The sequence below is a fragment of the Acanthochromis polyacanthus genome, chromosome 10 (genome assembly GCF_021347895.1).
Source record: "Acanthochromis polyacanthus isolate Apoly-LR-REF ecotype Palm Island chromosome 10, KAUST_Apoly_ChrSc, whole genome shotgun sequence".
Classification (NCBI taxonomy): Eukaryota; Metazoa; Chordata; class Actinopteri; family Pomacentridae; genus Acanthochromis; species Acanthochromis polyacanthus.
The window spans coordinates 368,322-388,131 of NC_067122.1; the positions used below are offsets into that span (position 1 = coordinate 368,322).

A 19,810-nucleotide genomic window follows, 5' to 3' on the forward strand; every position below is an offset into this window, starting at 1 on the left:
TCCAGCTGTGAGGGAAATATCGCGTTTACTCCGACTCTGTGAAGACAGAGTTATCGCGTTACTTTATCTTCTACCGCAAAGTGCAGCCTTTCTTTGCGCGAGCAGCTAATCGACGACGCAGCGGGACAAGTTAAGGTAGGCCATGTGTTTATATCCCCATACAAAACTACAGAATATCTGTTACAGACAGTTAATAGCTTTATATGCATCCTGAACATTAGAAAACCTCAACTTTGAAGCGCATATATATGCTACGTAGCCCAGCCAGTATTAGCACGTAGCAGGAAGCTAGCTGAGAGAGGCTAATCGGTTAGCATTCATGCATGTCAACGTTGGGCTTAACGTAGCTATGTTTAGATAATAATTTATTACACCTAGTGTTATAAATGTAGGTGGTGGACTCTGTAATTTACAAAATCCTAAATAAAAATATCGCTTCCCTGAAAAATTTGGGCTTCTCGGTATGTTTAACGCTGTTAGCTTAGCTGCTAGGTCTTCCATTCAAAACTTGTGGTGCACATTTGCACATAACCGGAGCTTCTTGAAACGCCAGATAATGTTTCAGTTAAAAGACTAAACGTAGCTGGTTAACCGCCGCGCCTGTGAAAACAACAGGCTATTATGTGTCAGATGCTCGATGTTTTGGTGCAGCTCTCCTCCGTTCAGTGACTTTTTATTCCTTCTCATCTGTAATGAGTGAGGTTCCTATTGAGGCTTATTTTAGTCACATCTCTCTTTGATAAGTTACACCGGTCCCCAGAGTTCTCTTCCTCAGTGGGGATATCTCCATCACACTGTATACTTCAGTTCATGTTCTTCCTCCTTTTCTGAGGTGAATTCTGAGTCTTTCCTATTTCTACTTTAACTGTGTTCCCTTTAATCCCAGCTTCCATCAGGTGGCTGTTAGTGAATCAGTCGTTCTTCCATCGTGTGGCTCAGAGCCACCACTGCTTCTGTTTCCTCAGTGGAGTCAGTGTTTGAAGATTGTCTCTACTTCATTGTGTTTCAGCTGAGATAAGACATTCTCCAGAGGAGAAGAGGAATTTCCCTTCACTTTGACCAAGTTTTCGGCAGACATTAACTGACATTTACTTCCTGTCCTTCAGAATAGACTTGATTCTTTATCTTGACTCCGGTACTAAGCGTCCTGACGCCAGAGAGCAGCTCCGCTTGGTGACGTCATGTCTCAGAAGTCACAGTCCGACGGTGGTCAGAAACACTTCGCTGTGGGTCGGGGGCTCCTGGCTGCTGCAGAGACCTTAAACTTTAACATGAACGAGCAGCGTTCCAGCCGTCAGATGGGGGGCATGGCAGCAGGCATGGGGATGGGTGGTGGCGGCGGCAGCGGGGAAGGCAAGGACGGCGACGCCCAGATGCCCCGACGTGGCGGCGGCGGCAGCAGCAATCTTGGCAGCACCATGAAACTTTTTGCCAGTTTGGGGCTGTCGCCCTCTGACCTGGACGCTCTGGCAGAGATCCCAGAAGAGGACATCAGCGTGGAGACGCTGCCTCAGATCCTCATGCAGCTCAAGAGCCGCAAGGGGGAGGCAGGAGAGCGGCGAGCAGCTTCGTCCATGTCCTCTGATGCTGCGTATCGAGGAGGAAGGGAAGGCTGGGAAGAGGGGCATGCGGGGAGGATGGGGGGTCCTTCTATGGGTCAGGGCTCGGCCCGGGCCCAGCCCTCTGCAGACTTTGGGTTTGGTTCCATGCAGGACGTCTCCTCCAGCCGAGGCTACAACTTAAATTACAGCGGCGGTGGTGGTGGGAACAGAGAGCGGCCGTATTCTGAGCTTTCTCACCAAGACTCCTACGGCGGGATTGGTATGGGGCCTTCGCCGTCCGACTCCGTCTTTATGCAGAGAAGGATGGGCTCCCCGTCCAATGGAAAAGTCCAAGACTTCTTGGGAGTCATGCCCCCCATGTTCCCCCACGTGTGCTCTCTTTGTGACTTTGACGTTCATTCCACCATGGTGAGTACGTCCAGCCTCCTCCTTCTTTCCCTCTTGGACTAATGTAAATGTTTCAGACACCTGAGGTCAGACTTCTGTCAGCCAATCACAGGTGTAAATCCTCCTCATGTTTCAGAGCCTGGAAGTGGAGTTTTCATCCTGTAAGTTTCTTGTTGTAAATGACCTTACAGCATGCACCGTACCATCATTCTCTCTCACTGATACCTGCAGCTCTCCACTGTTTTACTTTCAGATTTGGGGCTTTCCTGTTGTCATCCAGCATAAATATCTTTAACCCAGAAATTCATTTCTGTTCTCCCTGATAAACCAGCTAATGTTACGACAAGTCAGCTGTTCCAGCTTCAGCTCAGCCTCTGAGTCTGTTGAGCTCCATCAGGCCAGGAAACGCCAGAAGTCTGTGATTTACTTGAACTCCTCAGTTTATTAGCTGTGGCAAAGCCCAGGGAGTATCTTCATGTACTCGTTTAAAGTTCCTCACATGTTCATTGACTGATGGAAATTGGCTATTATTAGCTAATATTACAGCAGGAAGGTTGAGTCGTTGAGCTTTTACCAACATGTCGTAATGATGATTTTAACCCTCTGAACACCACGCAGTTTTTTTGCTTCTGTCACATTTTTCCTGCAGCTCTTTGGAAGCAGAGTTGGAATGAATAAAGTTCAGTATTTTCAGCTATTTATTTGACGGATAACAACCTAGAATCAACATTTGCTCACCGGTGTTACTGGTACGGTAAACTGTGACTCTAGAAGCTGTTTAACTATTTACATGTTCTACAGCCTGTCCTAAGTGTCTACACCGCCTGCAGCTCAGTCGAAATTCAAAAATGTTTGACTGTTCAGCTCAGCGTTGCAATATTTGTATTTTTTTCCATAATTTAGTATGTTTAGACAGATTATTATGGCTGTGTTTTCAAATAAGATTACATAAAATAAAGTTTTCCGACACATCACGTCACAGATGACAAGCTGAAGGTTGGAAATGGACGGATTCTGCTGTTTTTACGGTTTCAGGCTGAGGGGAAAAAAAGGTTTTCTTGTGCCTCTAAAATCTGCTGGTTGGTTTTGGAGTTCAGAGGGTTAACAAACAGAAGAGAGAAGCTTGGAAAGAACGATTTAAGAAGGAAGTTGGAGCCCTTTATTGTTGCGATAATAACTTTTAACACCTCACCCAGTTCTTTTTACAGCGAGATGAGAATTTCAGGTAAAGACTTAACAGAGGCTCTCCAAAGTAACTTGAAAATTGTCCACAGTGAGTAGTAAACGTTACCATATTGACCCAAAATTTGCCCAAAGTTAGAGAAACTTGTTCATGTTGATTGAAAACTTGTCCAGAATTGCCCAAAATTTGTCCAGAATGATTTACAATTTGCTCAAAATGACATACACCTGTCCCCATTTATAAGAAATGTGTCCAAATTGACCCCAAATTTGTCCAAAATTACTCAGAATCTGTCTAAAATGCCATAAAATGATTGAAAATGCGTCCAAAGTAACTTGAAAATTGTTCACAGGAAGTTAAAATTGGTCCAAATTGACCCAAAATTTGACCAGAATGTCTCAAAATTTGCCGTATAAACTTGAGCATATTGACCTGAAACTTGTCCAGAATTCCTCAAAATTTGTCCAGAAAGTCCTTAACTTGTACATCGTTGGTGGCCTCCATCAGGCTCCACATTAATTTCTGTTTTCAACTGCACTCATCACAAACGCCTGCTCTTACTTTTTGACTTTTTCTGAGCCAACAGTCAGACTCAGAATTCAGCTCTTAGATTCTCTCTGAGGGAAACATGGACTTATTAGCTGGTGGATGTGGAGGAAAGTGGCTTTTTGAGCATCAGTAATTCTCTGTTTGTACGTGTAGGAGTGGAACCAGCACACTAACGGACTCCGACATGCTGAGAACAGACGGCAGCTCCTTGACATGTGAGTCACCTCCGTTTACACTCAAACACCTACAAAGTTTTTTGAACCTAGACAGCTAAACGAGGATGCTCACCGCTCATTTCAGTTCAAAAAACTTTATTGAAAATGGCTGGAAATCTGTCCAGAAACGCATCTAAAATGACTGACTCATCAAGAATTACTTCAAAATGGTACGAAAGTTCCTAAAACTTGTCCCCAACCAGGTAAAAATGGTCCCAAAAGGACTGAGAACCTCTCCAAACTTGATCAAAATGACTTGAAACTCAATTCGGCTGCATTAAAATATGCCCAAATTGGCCCAAAATTTGTCCACAGTGAGATAAAAAATGTTCAAAATGACAAACTGGCCCATATTCAGCAGAAACTAATCCAGAACTTCTCAAAATCTGTCCAAAATGACATCAACTTGTCCACATTGATCAAAAACCTGTCCAAAGTGACCTGAAAATTGTCCACAGTAAGTAAAAGTTTCCCTAAATTGACTCACTATTTGTCCGCAGTGAGTAGAGAATGTCTCATAATTTGCCCTGGATTATATAAATTTGCTCATATTGTTTGGAAACGTGTCCAGAATTGACCCAAATTTTGTCCAGAATGATTCAAAATGACACCAACTTGAACACAGTGGTTGAAAATGTGTCTAAAATGACCTCAGGCTTGTCCAAAGTGAGTAAAGAATGTCTCAAACGTGGCGTTCTGTTTTGGTGTTTCAGGTATCCAGACTGGGATCCCAGCATGGTCCCAGGAAGAGGGTAAGGCCTCGCTTTAAATTTGATCACCGTCATCACCAGAACTGCAGACATTGTGGGTTTCACCCTCTCTGCTTTCGGCTGGTTCTTTGTTTCAGCGGAGGTCTTCTGGAGACCCCCAACCTTTCTGCAGGCTTGCTGGGACCGAGCCCCATGTCTTCAGGACAGCCAGGAGGAATGTCCTCCAGCTGGGGTGAGAAACGCACCACGGTTCAAAACACCACGTTAGTTTATCTGAAAAGATCGAATCCAGAAGATGAAAATGTTCCATCTGTGGAGAGCCACAGAAAATCTCACTCTTTTTGACTAATTGAGTTGTTTCTGTGGCTGTTTTGTGTGCCTCTGTAGTTGTTTTGTGTGTCTTTGTCTCTTTGTAGTTGCTTTGTCTATTTTGGGTTGTTTTGTGTTTCTTTGTGGCTGTTTTGTGTGTCTTTTGGGTTGTTTTGTGTTTATGGCTGTTTTGTGTTATTTGCACTTCTGTGGCTACTTTGTCTCTGTTTATTGTTCTTTGTGGTTGGTTTGTCTCTTTGCAGTCATTTTGTGCGTCTTTGTGGTTGTTTGCTGTCTCTTTTGTGGTACGTTTGTAGCTGTTTAGTGTATATGCGCTGTTTTGTGTCTTTGACGTTCTTTTGTGTCACTTTGTGCCTGTTTTGAGTGTATTTGTGGTTGTTTTCTGTCTGTTTGTAGCTATTTTTAGTCTCTTGTGTGTTCATTTTGCATCTCTTGTAATCAATTTTAATCTCTTTCTGGTACTTTTGTGTGTCTTTGTGGTCATTTAGAACCTATTTGTGTCTCTCTGGTTGATCTTTTTGGCCTTTTTGTTTGACTTTGCCATTGTCCTACTAATGAAAAGGAGAAATATCGACCCTCCAGTCCACCTGGAGACAGCAGACGACAAATATCTGTGATGATTTAATGGTTGTCTTTAGACAGTTTACAATACAGTTGAGAAAATAATAGTAAAATTAAACAGGCAAATAGGGCGGATTCAGACTAATGTTTACAGTTTTGATGGTTTCCTAACTAGGGATGGGAATTTTGACTAATTTCTGAACCGACTAGTCGCTAATTTTATTGGCAACTAGTCGGTTCGGAAAACTTGCAATTTAACGCTTTAAGCGCCAAAGTCGCAATATTGCGACAAGCAACGTTGCTGAACATAACAAGCCACAGCTTCAAATATACTGCCTCGTGTGCCTCATGTACTGTACACCAGCAGATGGCGGACATCTGGAACTTCAATCTGAGCATCAGTTGTGGGCGTGTTTTCATTCAAAGTTTGGGAGCTTACAGAGTTTGAGAGTGCTTTCACACCTGTTAGTCCGTTAAAGTGGTTCGTTTGGACCCAAAAGTTGTTACAATGTTGCTAATTTTAACTGGTTCGGTTCGCATTCACACCTGTGTTTTCGCAGTTGAACCAACTACGATGAATGTTATATCTCCCCCCAGTCGTTTGGCGGCGCTGTTCACAAAATAAGGTGTTTTAGATGACGTAGTGAATGCTGATTGGCGCAGCATGTGAAGAGAGAAAAATCCTGGAAGAAAACATTCCATGGATCGAGGTTTATTCGTAAACAATGAACTATGCTCTCCTGTTCCTTCTTGTTGCCATATATTCGTATCATTGCTTTATGCAGCAAGCACAAATACTGCTGTTGTTCCAGCATGAAGCTCGCATTCGGTACGAGAACATTACACAGTCGTTTATGGCTACGGAAGCTCCCGTAGACCAAAAAGTCTGCTGCGCCATCAAGCCGGTCCGAATGGAGACAGGTTTGTGTTCTCACCAGGAGCGAACCGAACTGGAGTTCACATAGAACCGGACCGAGACCACCTCTCAAAGGTTCTTTAGTCCGCACCAAAGACATCTGGTCTGCTTTCACACCAGCCCAAACGAACCGTACTTGCTGGTGTTGGATGGAATAAATTTCCTATCATAATTCTAGAGCATTTTAAATTGATTTGAGGGCAGCATTTATCGATTTCATTCTCAGATTTCGTGATATTGTCTCTCAGAACTCTGCTCTCGCGCTCAAATTTGCTCTGCGTGCTCAAACTGTGTCCTTTCACTCGGTTATGATGCTGCTCGTGCAGATTTCCTGCGCTCAAACTCTTCCTCTTGCTCTCACGGAACTTCTGCTCACGGATCTCTGCTCTGCTCTCGGATTTTTGTGTATCAACGCTGTCAACCAATAGAAGGCCGGCTAGCTTTGACCAATCACATTATCCCTGTTTGTATACGGGTGTGTTCGCTGTTTTTCCGAGGAGCGTCGCATACGGGCGGGCACTCTTTCAACAGGTTTTATCCGCTCCCTACCTCCGGGACTGTAATAAATGTGATTTCTTTTATTTTTTTGACCACTGTTGGAATAAAGTATCATTCAATACATACAACAGCGTCCGAGCTTCTCATTAAAACGGTTATATTGTATAATAATAGCGGCATCGAACACTGCTCTTTGAGGTGTGCTGGTGGAGAAAACAAAAAATACTAAACGTTTAATAAATGAGTAGGCGGTTAAATGATTAAACCACTAGTGGTGCACATCCCTATTCCTAACATTGGCTGTGTTTGTGTGTCAGGAGGAGGAATGTCTGGGAAGAACCAGCCGGGACCGAGCAAGGTCAGTCTGAAACATTTACACCACTGCTTCTGTCTCATTTTTGTTCACTGGATATTTTCCAGTTTCTTTGTGATAATTGGACAAAATGAGTCATTTGAGGAAATTGTGATCCACATTTTCTGACACTTTATGGACTTAGCAGCTGATCGTTCCTCCAGAAAACAGTGAAAGTGTTAATTAGCTGCAGCCCTGATCTGTAGCTGTTAGCTGATTTTCTGAAGCTAAAGCTGCTGAAACGCGTCGCAGTAAACGGCTGCAGGACTCTGGTGTGACGTTACCGTCGTGTCTTCAGGTGAGGAGCAGGGTGGTGGTGGTGAAATACGACAGGAAGCCGCTCAGCAACAAGACGCTGTTCTCCTTCACCGAACCGTTCGGCTGCCTGAGGGAGCATCTGGTCCTCAAAAACAAGGTACCAAAACAGATTTATTCATTAAATAATTATCTGACAGAGGAATTACTGAGCTGCACTGTTTTAATGTCCAACTGGAAGTGGAGGAGATCTGAATTGATTCTGCTCTTTCACGCTTAACTTCAAGCAAAAACTGACTTTCTAAGATATTTTATGCAATAATTAAACAGAAAAACCACCTTGGAACTATGTTTTAAGTCCATTTCCACGGACGCAAAACAAATCAGACTTTTTACAGACGGTTGTGTTAAATGGCAGATTCACGTGAAGCTACTCCTGTGTCAGAATCTAACAGACTTCTGAAGGTGCAAATGTAAAGTTTAAAGTCATTTACTTCAGATAATGTGTTGTTTTTAAAACTGGTGTCCACAGACCCAAAAACATCTGACATTTAAAGGCAGAGGTCAGGTGTTAAAGTGAAGTCTTTTAGTTTCCAGACAATGAAAATGTAATACTTTTTAAAATGGAAATCTGGTGTAAAAGTTGCAGACTGAAGATGAATTAAACCAGAGACTGAGTTCATTTAGAATTAAACACAAAATATCTGACATGAAAAGGTGAAAATCTAGTGTTGAATTTGCGGATTTATAGGAAATCACATCAGAAACTGAATTATTTGTGTTTCTAAGCACAAAAACAGACATTTTAGAGTAGAAGTCAGTTGTTCTTTGCAGAAATTACACCAGAAACTGATAGAAATCGGTTATTTTTTACCTCGTTTGCCTCCTCTGCAGTCGGTATTTGATCACTAAATAAATACGATTATTTCACACAGAAACCCACCATCGTTGTTCTAACAGAGGGATGCAGGCCGAATATGAAACTTATTAGTGATATAAGCTGTAATAGAGATGATGAATGAATCTTCTTCCTCCTTCAGGCCTTCCTGGAGATGAGCACCCATGAAGAGGCTCAGGACATGGTCAACTACTACGAGCAGCACCCGGCGGCTCTCTATGGAAAACCCATCACCTTCTACCTGTCCCAGAGGCTGCTGGTCATCGGACGTGAGTCCCTCTTCCAGACGAACCGCTTCGTTCTTTTTTATCCGAACGAGCCTCCGACCGTCTGTTTCTGTGTTTGATCGGCAGAAAGACGACCGGCCGTCGGACAAGCTGATGGACCGACCCGTCAGAGACATCAAAAGTCACGGCAGCAAAGTGGTCTTCTTCTCCAACCTGCCCCGAGAGGACGAGAAGAAGAGGGAGCTGCTGACCATCGCTGGACGCTTCGGCCTGGTGGAGAAACACCTGTTTCTAACCGACCAGGTGAGCCGGAAATGGTTACAAACGACATTTTAGGACAGCTGAATATGTGGCAGCTTCACTCAGAAACGGTTACCCAGATGACTTCTTTTTAACACTCTGAGCTGTTTCTGGGCTTTTTTCACTCCTATGTCATTTTCCTCAATGTTAGCTCATTTTACCTCGATGTTGACGATTTTTTTCCTAAATGTGAGCTAATTTTTCTTCAATGCAACCTCATTTTCCTCAAAACTGTCTCCATTTTCCTCAATGCTAGCAAACTTTCCTCAATGTTAGCTCAATTTTCCTCAATGTTAGCTCAATTTTCCTCAATATTAGCTCCATTTTCATCAATATTAGCTCAATTTTTCATCAATGTTTACTCATTTTTTCAATGTGGCCTCACTTTTCCTCAATGTTGGCTATTTTTTTCTTAATGTTAGCAATTTTTTTCGAACTGTGGCTTCATTTTTCCTCGGTGTTGGCTCATGTTTCCTCAATGTTCACTCATTTTTCCTCAATACAGACTCCATTTTCCTCAATTTTAGCTCATTTTCTCAATGTTGGACTATTTTGTCCTCAATATTAGCTTATTTTCTTCACTATTAGCTAATTAACCTCATTGTTGACTAAGTTTTTCCTCAATGTTAGCTCATTTTCCCTCAATATTGGCTCCATTTTCCTCAATGCTAGCAAACTTTCCTCAATATTGGCTCAATTTTTCTCAATTTTAGCTCATTTTCTCAATGTTGACTATTTTGTCCTCATTGTTAGCACATTTTTCTTCACTGTGGGCTCCTTTTTCCTCAATGCTAGCTGTTTTTTTCTAACTGCAGCCTCATTTTTTCCTCGATATGACCTCATCTTTCCTCATTGTGGCCTCATTTTTCCTTGCTATGGGTTAGTTTTCCTTCTCTGTAGGTTCATTTTTCTTCACTTTAAGCTCACCTTCCTCACTGTTTCCTCATTTTTTTTTTTTTAAACGGTCAGAGTTTTGAGTGTAGCAAAAATAAGAATAAATGTGGGGGTTACTTCAGGTTATTGCCAGCTGTTGTAAATAAAGCGTTGTTTTTGGGGGAATTTCTTTGATTTATATTTTAATTTTTAACAGAATGCGTCCTGTCACTGGGTAAACACTGAGATGTTGGTGCTGTAAAGCCTCACTGAGCTTTTTAAACTGTTCTGCGTTCAGGCGTTTGTCCAGCTGGGAACCGTGGAGGATGCTGAGATGCTGGTGAAGTATTACAGCGTGAATCCCCTCACCATCAAAGGACGGCCGATCCGCCTCAACATCTGTGCCAAATACAAAACCCTTAAGTGAGTCCAGATGCCATCCGATTGTCCCCTTCTGTACATCCTCCACTCCTTTCCTCGTGTCTTAGACCACAATCCAAACAAACGACTGATGAAATGAGACGTCGTTTTGACTTTGTGCTTTCCACAGCGTGAACCGCCGACAGGGAGGAGACGCTCAGAACCGGAGGAGAGCCAATGCCTCCTCCTCGTCCTCTCCAACTCCAGAACCTCCTCGTCCAAGTCCAGCTCCAAGACCAGAGACGAGAAGAAGAAGAAGGAGGACGATGACAAGGCGAAGCCTGAGGAGAAACCGGCAGCAGCAGCAGCGAAGAAGAAGGAGGAGGAGGAGGACGAAGAGGACGAGGTGTCTGGAGTGCTGCAGGGAGGAGAGGAAGAAGGCGAGGAGGTAACTGATGGAGACGCCGATGGGGAGGAGCCAGAGGGGGCGGAGTCAGTGAAGGACACAGCGGAGGAGTCTGTGGAGGTTAAACAGGACGACAAGGAGGTGAGGAGTGTAAAATTTACACAATCATCTGCAGCTCTGTCAGGAAAAACAACCAAACATGAGCTTAGGTTCATGATATGTAATCAGAAATACTTGTTTTTTATGTGGTGTTTAAAAAATTGTTTTCAAATGACCAAAATGAGACCCAACACGTGAAAAATTACACACAAAATGAGAAAAACGACACAGACAAGTGAGTGACAAAATGAGATTCAAAATGAGAAAGATTTAAAGACAAGATGAGTAAAATGACATAAGTGTTCTGAAGAGACACAAACACGACCCAAAACAGCAAAAACAAGAAAGACAGGACACAAAATGACACAAACTTTAACACCAAACGACCAAAATGAGACAGAAAACACAAAAATGAGACACAAAAAGACAGAAATGAGACGAATGACACAAAACTGTCAGAAAGAGAAACAGAAAATAACAAAAACAAGACATGCAGAGAAAAGTTGAGCTAAGAATGATCCCATAACGTTCACAGGTTCCTGATGCCGATGACGTCACTGCTGACACACCTGGAGAGGTGGGCAGGGCCGAGGCCCAGCAGGGGGCGGAGTCAGAGGCCAAAACGGAGCCGCAGGAAACCGAAACCTCGACCGACGAACACAAAGACGAGGCGCCGGCGGACGCAGCGGAGAGCTCGGAGGCAGCGGAGGGAGATCTGCCTGAACACATGGTGAGACCCGCCAGAACCAGGTGCATTCTGGGTAAATGTAGAACCAGCAGGGATGCTAACGAGCTGCTGCTTCAGTTTGATCAGGACTTCCTGGAGAACATGGAGGACTTTGTGACGCTGGACGAACTGGGAGAAGACGAGGACGAAGCCGGGAGTCGGACGCCATCGGTACCTAAAACCTGAAATATTACTCAGTTTAATCTGACTTTTAAATGATGTCTGTTTTCCTTCTGATGTCACCACAATATTTTCAAATCTAATGTTTGTGTTTCTTGTTTTCTGCAGACAACTCAAGACGAGGGGTGAGTTTGTACCGCTGTTTTATGTGTATAAATTCAGAAAATGTGTGAAAAATACTGAATAAATCGCCCAAACATATTTATAAAATGTGTGGAAATATAGAAAAATCACCTCCAAATATTAATAAAATGTAAATAAGTTTTGCAGTGTGTGAAAAATATTTTAAAAATCACCCAAAAATATTAATGAAATCTGTGAGAATATTAATATCTTAAGAATATTAATGAATGTGTAAAAAATATTGAAAAAAAAGAACTCAAAAATATTACTAAAATGTGTTGAAAAAATTTGAATAAATGTCTCAAAAAATGAATCAAATGTGTGTAAATATTGGGGGGGGGATCACCCAAACATATTAATAAAATGTATACAATATTGAGTAAATGTCCCATAAAATGTATGAAAATATTTGAAAAAAGTCACTCAAAAAATGTATAATTAGAAGAAATCACCCAAAAATATTAATAAAAAGTGTGAAAATATTTTTAAAAATCACCAAAAAATATTATAAAGTATGTGAAAAATGGGAAAAAAATCATCCCAAAACTTTAATAAAATGTGTAAAAATACTGACAAAGAAATTACCCAAAATATAAAGAAATGTGTGAAAAATTTTGAAAGAACATCACCCAAAATATTTAAAACTATTGAATAAAATCACCAAAAAATATGAAGAAAATGGTTGAAAATATTTTTTAAAAATACCCCCAAAATATGTGAAAATATTGAAAATAAATCACACAAAATATTAGTAAAATGTCTGAAAAATACTGGAAAAAAATTCTAATAAAATATGTAAAAACATATATTTTTAAATCACTCAAATATTAATGAGTGTGTGAAAAAAATGAGAAAATCACTCAGAAATATGAATAAATGTGTTAAAAATATTCAAGGAAAAGACTAAAATGTATGGAAATATTGAAAGAAAATCACCTCAAAATGTTAATAAAATGTGTAAAAATATTTTTTAAAAGTCACTCAAAATATTGATAAATCTATGATAACTACTGATCCAAATGTGACCCAAAACACGAATAAAATGTGTGAAAAATCTAATAAATGTCTTAACAATGTTCATAATTGTTGCCTTATCCTGTGTTGTTTGTCTATTGTTGCTTGTTTGTGTCAGGGTATGAGGGTGGTCAACATTGTGGGCTTCAGGAGGGGTCATAACTTCCTCAACGAGCTGCTGGGACTCTCCAAACCTTTTGGTAAAGTGGTGAAACACCTGGTGCTGGACTTACGGCCGGAGGTACGACAGCAGACGTCCACTTCATCACCACCCGTTCGTCTCCCCTGAAGGCAGCTAAAAGAGCTTCTGTCTCCTTCCTTCTCCTCAGGCGTTCCTTCAGTTCGCCTCGGAGGAAGAAGCTCGGGCAATGGCCAAGTTCTACAACGGCAACGTGGTGGCGTCGGTGTGCGGCCGCCCGGTGAGGGTCAGCCACTCCATGAGCTACCCCACCATCCAGGTGAGTCTGCTGCAGGCGTTTGCTTCAGTCTGCTCAACAGGAAACGTGTCACAGGCTCAGTTTGGAGTCTGGGGGAGATTTTGTCTGAGTTTTGTTTTACAACCTGTAAATGTTTGTGTTTTGACCCTCATGAAGGCCTGACAATGTGAGTTCAGGGATCAATATCTCCAGAAATAAAACTCCTACAGTCATTTAGTAAACACACAAACAGAACAGTTTCCAGCAGATCAGAATGATGGAATGGATCCAGCAGAAGACACTTTTAATTATTAGCCTGTGGAAATGGGGAAAAATATGAAACATTTTGAAACAAGGCTGGCGTCTCCATAAAGTTCCTGTCAGGGTAAATAAATGGATGGATCCATATTTCTACTAAAACCCAGTCTGTGGTCAACATTTCACCAGCTTTAGACTCCAGCCTCAGTAGAATCTGATGGATATAAAATATGTCAAGACAAGGTTACAGGTTTTTGTTTTTTTTGCTATTTTGACTTTAAATCTGTCTCCAGAATGACTTGAAACTTCTTCAGCGTGACTCAAACTTTAAAAGACTTGAAATCATTATAGGCTCTTGAAAATAGAAAAAAAATGCTAGATTTTCCATCAAGGCTGGTATTGCCGTTCCATAAAGTCCTTGTCAGTGTATATAAATGGATAGATCCACATTTCCTCCTAAAAACCCAGTCCTTGGTCGACATTTCACCGGCTGTTGAGGCTCTAACTTCAGTAGAGTTTGATGTGCAGCTATGACAAGACAAGATTTCAGTTTTTTGCTACTTTGACTTAAACTGTCTACAGTTACTCAAACTTTTCCACAAAGACCTGAAACTTCTTCAGCGTGACTCAAAATGGTCAGAAAATGTAAGAAATGAGGAATTCAGGGCTTAGAATTGGAAGAAAGTTTTCCATCCAGACTGGTATTGTCTCCATAAAGTTCGTGTAACTCTATGGATGGATCTTTGACTAAAATCCAGCCTTTGGTCCACATTTCACCAACTGTTGAGGCTCTAACATCAGTACAATCTGATGTGTTGAAGTTTGACCAGACAAGGTTCCAGTTTTTAGATATTTTGTCTTTAAATTCTTCTAAAATGACTTCAAACTTCTCCAGCATGATTGGAGATTTCTCATCAACGGACTTGAACTTTTTCCAAAACGACTCCGATTCATCTCAAAATGCCACCGATGAGTAATTATTAGTCCTTTAAAATGTCATAAAGTGAGACACCTCATCCGTAAACGGTGTTTTATTTGGTTTTCAGGCTGTTTAAAGTGTTCTTTGTGCTTCAGTGCGGCTCCAGCAGAGTGGTCTACGTCGGTCAGATCCCCAGCACCAAATACTCAGACGAGGACATCCTGAAGCTGGCCGAGCCTCACGGGAAAGTCCGCAAATACTTCTTGAACCGGATCCGAAGAGAGGTAAGGGAGCGCTCAGACACTTTCAGCTTCTGTGTGTCCACCGCTCAACGCCGTCTAACGCCGTCTCCGTCCTCAGTGCTTCATCGAGATGGAACGAGCCGAGGACGCCGAGAAGATGGCAGAGACTTACAAAGAGAAGCCGCTGAGGTTCAACGGGAAGCGACTGACGGTCTACGTGAGCAGGAAGTACCGGCAGCTCAAACACGGGTCGGTTCCTGCTTCTGCAGCCTCGTCATTATTATTATTTTAACGTGGTTTTTGGTTAACTTTACCAATTAAACCGTACATCACAGGTGATGTGTTCACGGACCGTTAGAAAGTGGAAAATCTGGTGAATATTTTGGTGTTTGAGTTCAGTCACAGCTTGGAGGCAGAAAAGCAGCTTTTTTTTCTCTGCAAAATGTTTCAGAGGTTGAAATGAGTTTTTTTTTTAGGTTGTTTATTGTTTTAAGACATTCATACATTTTTCCAGATATTTAATTAATAATGATAAAAAATGAACGTATATTTTTGCACATTTTATTAATCTTTCTAGGACATTGTTAAATATTTTTCAGACCATTTTATTAGTATTTTTTATAATTTTTTAAGGTGTTTTATTAATATTTTTAGGGAATTTTTCTAACATTTGCAAAGATTTTTAAGATATTTCAGAAATATTTTATCAGCTCATTTTTATATTTTAAAAATGTAATTTTTACACATTAATAATTTTCACAAGTTTTATATCTTTGGGTCTTTTAATAGTTTATTTCAAGAAATTCAGTACATTTGAATGAATATTTAAATACATTTTTAGGCATTTTATTCATATTTTTAAAGAATCATTTTTTAAACACTCATTTCTAATTTATTTTTTAAGTTCTTAAATTTTTCCAAATATTTTATTAAGTTTCAGAAATAAATATTTTACACATTTCAGTGATATTTTAGGACATTTATGACATTTTTCCACATTTTATTAAAATATCTAAGAAATGTTTTAAAAACATTTTATAGACATCTTTTTAGGTATTTCATTAATGTTTTTTAGAAATATTTTCCAGACATTTTATTCGTATTTTTAGCACAATTGATACATATAATAAAGTAATTTAAATTTATATTTATTTTTTTAGGTGTATTATTAATATTTTAGGAGAGTCTTCTAACATTTATTAATGTTTTTGTTATACTTTAGAAGAATTTCAACAGAATTTTGACATTTTTTTAAAATATTTTTCGATAAGTATTTATTAGATTACATTTATCACATTTTTTTAGATTTTTTTTTTAGAATGTTTTTTAGACATTTTAATGATATTCTTTGGACATTTGATACTTTCACTCCTGACATTTTTTCCCAAAATTTTAGGACATTTTCTTCTTCTTTTTTTTTTTTTTTTTACCTAAAATTTTCAGGAGACTTTTGAATATTTTTACAACAAAGTTCCCGACAACCTGCAGAACGTTAAGGCATCGTCTCCACCAATTAATACATTTTTAATCATTTGAATTATAAGCGACTAATAACGAATAAACGTCTGATCGTTTGTTCAGACATCGATGTCCGAGTGCACCGAAGAGACTCAGCTCACCGCCCAAATCCTCCCAACAACCCGAAGAACCTCCAGCCAAGAAACCCAGAGAGGAAACCGGAGGGGAGGAAGGGGAGGAGCAGAAGGAGGAGGAGGAGCAGAAGGAGGAGGAGGAGCAGAAGGAGGAGGAGGAGCAGAAGGAGGAAGAGGAGAAAATGGTGGAGGAGGAAAAGGAGGAGGTGAAGAAAGAGGAAGACGTTCAGAGCTGCGAAGAAAAGACAGAAGAAAAGGAGAAGATTCCTGAAGTTTGTGATGAGAAGCAGAAGATCAACGAAGACGTGAGTTTATAAAGTTGTGATCATAAAACGCTGATTTCTGAGGTTTTATTTGATCGTCTGGTTTGTTCTGGATGAAAGTGACTTAAAATACAGACAGAAAATGATCATTTATTATTATTATCATTATTAATAATAACAGCTAGACATCACTAAAAAATTAACGCTCAGAATCAGCTGATCAATTTACAGAAATATTCTAAAAAAAATCCAAAGATGATACTCTGGAAGAATCTCCTAAAAATAGTTTTAAAAAATAAATGAAAAAATATTCATTTAAATGTTTTAAAATATTTAGTGTGAAAATATTTCATGAGTGTCTTTAAAATGTTGAAAAAAAAGGTCTGCAAATATGAAATGCATTTCCCTAAAATACCAATAAAATATCTAAAAACATTTAATAATGTCCAAAAATATTAATGAAATATTGGATTTTTTAAGTAAAATATTAATATTAAAAAGTCAGAAATATATCTGTTGATGAAGGTGAAAAATATTTCATAAGCATCTTAAAATGTTAATAAAGGTCTGAAAATATTAAATATGTCCTTAAAATATTAATGAAATGTCAGAAAAATATTTAAGCTTTGTTCCAAAAATATTGATCAAGATATTTTTAGATTTCTATTTTTAAAGTAAATGAAAAGGTCTGAGAAATATTAATAGAAACTCTGAAAAATATTTAAGAAATGTCCCAAAAGTTTCACTAAACTATTTGGGGAAATAATCGCATAAAATATTAATAAGAAAAGTCAGAAAAATATTAAATATGTCCTTAAAATATTTAATTGATGTCCAAAAATTTTAATAAAATATCTAGAAAATATTAATATAATAATAGTTGGGGAAAGTAAACAAAAACAATTAGTAAAGATGTTAAAATAAAACAGATAAAATATTAAATATAATGAATATAAAATAAAATGTTAAAAAAAATTTTTTTTTTACAATGTCCCAAAAATGTAACTAAATATTTGTTGGAGAAAAGTAAACAAAAACAATTAGTAAAAACATCAGGAAAGTATTTGTAAATATCCCAAAAATATTATTAAAATATCTCAAAATATTAAATATGTTCCTAAAATATTAATGCCATCGTTTGGAGGGAAGGGGAATAAAAAAATAATAATTTATGGTGTCCCAAAAATATTAATAACACATCTAAAAATATATTAAATATGTCCTTAAAATATTTGATAAAATCTTTGAGGGAATAATTCTAAAAATATTATTTATATGCTTAAAATACTTAATAATGGTCCCATAAATATTGATAAAATATGTAACATAAATAACATTTCTAATTTTACTAGAACTGTTTCCTAAATGTGGGAATGAATGTCCTAAAAAAAAAAAGTGCTGAAATTTCTCAGATTTGATTTTATGTGGAATGAAGCAGGACCATTAGAGGCAGTAATAATAATAATAATAATAATAATAATAATAATAATAATGTTTTGGTGAATTTATCTGCAGGACGACAAACAGGAAGAGCAGCCGGAGGACATGGAGACGTCGACCAATCAGAACGGACAGAACGCCGCCGACACCAAACCCAGCGTGGCGTCTCTGCCGCTGCCGGCCTACGACCCCGACAACCCGATCGGTGAGGAGAGAAAAACCTGATCAATAAAACCCCGATCAATACGATCAGCTGAGGGAGAAACGAGACGATTTAGAGCCAAAATAATGTTTAGTTTCAGGATTTTAGCAACTATTCAAGAGAATTTTTAGGGATTCTTCCAACATTCATGAACATTTTCAGGATATTTTAGCCCACTTTTACATTTTATTTTATTTTTATTTTTTTATTTTATTTTTCCAGTTACACTTTTTAGGATGATTGTTGATTTTCTAGATATTTATTTAATTGTTTACACAATTTGTTCATATTTTGAGGACATTTATTAAATATTTTTCAGACCATTATAGTAAAGATTTCTGGGTCATTTAATAAATGTTTATGAAGACATTTGAATTAATACTTTCGAGACATTTTATTGGTATTTTATAAATATTTATCCCTATTTTTATTAATTTTAAAAAAATATTTCAGTTACACTTTTTAGAACATTTGTTGATTTTTTTTTTTTTCTGGGTATTTAATTTTCAGAAAGAAAGATTTTATTTAATTATTTACACATTTCATTTATATTTTTTAGGACATTTATTAAATTTTTTTCACACCATTTTATTAACGTTTCTGGGTCATTTGAATTAATACTTTCAAGACATTTTATTGGTATTTTAATATTTTTAGGGATTCTTCCAACATGTATTTATGTTTCTGACAATAGATAATTTAAAAACATTAAATTCATTAAACATTAAATTTTATTATTTCTTTGAAGGTGTTTTTTAAATATATTAACCCTTTAAGCTTCAGTGTACCGCCGGCGGTACACCTACTAATTTGCATAGGAATTTCAAGAATGTCCGACGGGTGCAAACGCGATTATACAAACACTATACACCGATGGAAAGCTTAGATTCTCATGAATCCGCCGGTATAAACCACTTTCAGATGCGATTACCACAGCGGGTGAGAAAAACACATTTGTCCGACAAAAACAAATATTCATCCATCCGTTCTCTATACACGGCTTCAACGCACACAGCGCGACTCACATTTCCGGGTTCATTATTACACACAAAAAAAAGATTCCACAAAAAACGGCCATAATCCAACCTTTTACATCAGATGACACAAGCCAGTAAACTATTTTGTCCAAAACATGTCCTGAAGTCGGTATAAAATCCCCGAATCGGTCGTTTTCAAGGAAATGCACCTCCCGATGCACGTCCAATATTCCCCGTATTTTTCGTAATTTTTTTTATTTAAAAATAGAATATTAGCGATTTTTTGTACTGAAAACGGCTGGAATTGACTGAAGCTTAAAGGGTTAAGGATTCTTCCAACGCAGAAATATTTTTAGGATATTTTAGAAATATTTTATCCCTTTTTGTTATTTAGAACACTTGATTTTTCTACATATTAAATTTTAAAAACAAGATTTTATCAATATTCTTATGACATTAATGAAATGTTTTTCAGACATTCTCAATATTTTTGACAATTTGTAGACACGTTAAGATGTTTTATTTCTTTGGAGGATTCTTCCAACATTTCAGAAATATTTTATCATATTTTTTTACATTTTTAAACCTATTTAACTCCATGTTTGTGTTACAGGTGTGGAACACGTGAAGATGGGCTACTACTGCCGGGTCTGTTTCCTGTTTTACTCCAACGAGGAAACGGCCAAGAAAACCCACTGCAGCAGCCAGATGCACTACGACAAGCTACAGGTGAGACGGAGCTCCGCCCACTTCACACCTGAACCACAGCCCCGCCC

The 19,810-nt window shown here is 38.6% G+C and overlaps 1 protein-coding gene across 1 annotated transcript in view; it reads left to right on the top strand.

Moving 5' to 3' along the window:
• Positions 1-19,810, top strand: part of matr3l1.2 (matrin 3-like 1.2) — a 20,866-nt gene continuing 1,056 nt past the window's right edge. Inside the window, exons 1-21 of the mRNA XM_051954658.1 lie at positions 1-135; positions 1,010-1,970; positions 3,835-3,896; positions 4,610-4,648; positions 4,744-4,838; positions 7,229-7,269; positions 7,562-7,678; positions 8,559-8,682; positions 8,768-8,946; positions 10,115-10,239; positions 10,360-10,723; positions 11,217-11,411; positions 11,487-11,565; positions 11,697-11,713; positions 12,844-12,966; positions 13,055-13,183; positions 14,474-14,602; positions 14,679-14,809; positions 16,142-16,457; positions 17,931-18,060; positions 19,648-19,763. Coding sequence (XP_051810618.1) covers positions 1,182-1,970; positions 3,835-3,896; positions 4,610-4,648; positions 4,744-4,838; positions 7,229-7,269; positions 7,562-7,678; positions 8,559-8,682; positions 8,768-8,946; positions 10,115-10,239; positions 10,360-10,723; positions 11,217-11,411; positions 11,487-11,565; positions 11,697-11,713; positions 12,844-12,966; positions 13,055-13,183; positions 14,474-14,602; positions 14,679-14,809; positions 16,142-16,457; positions 17,931-18,060; positions 19,648-19,763 — 3,300 coding nt within the window. The 5' untranslated portion in view covers positions 1-135; positions 1,010-1,181. The remainder of the gene's footprint in view (positions 136-1,009; positions 1,971-3,834; positions 3,897-4,609; positions 4,649-4,743; positions 4,839-7,228; positions 7,270-7,561; positions 7,679-8,558; positions 8,683-8,767; positions 8,947-10,114; positions 10,240-10,359; positions 10,724-11,216; positions 11,412-11,486; positions 11,566-11,696; positions 11,714-12,843; positions 12,967-13,054; positions 13,184-14,473; positions 14,603-14,678; positions 14,810-16,141; positions 16,458-17,930; positions 18,061-19,647; positions 19,764-19,810) is intronic.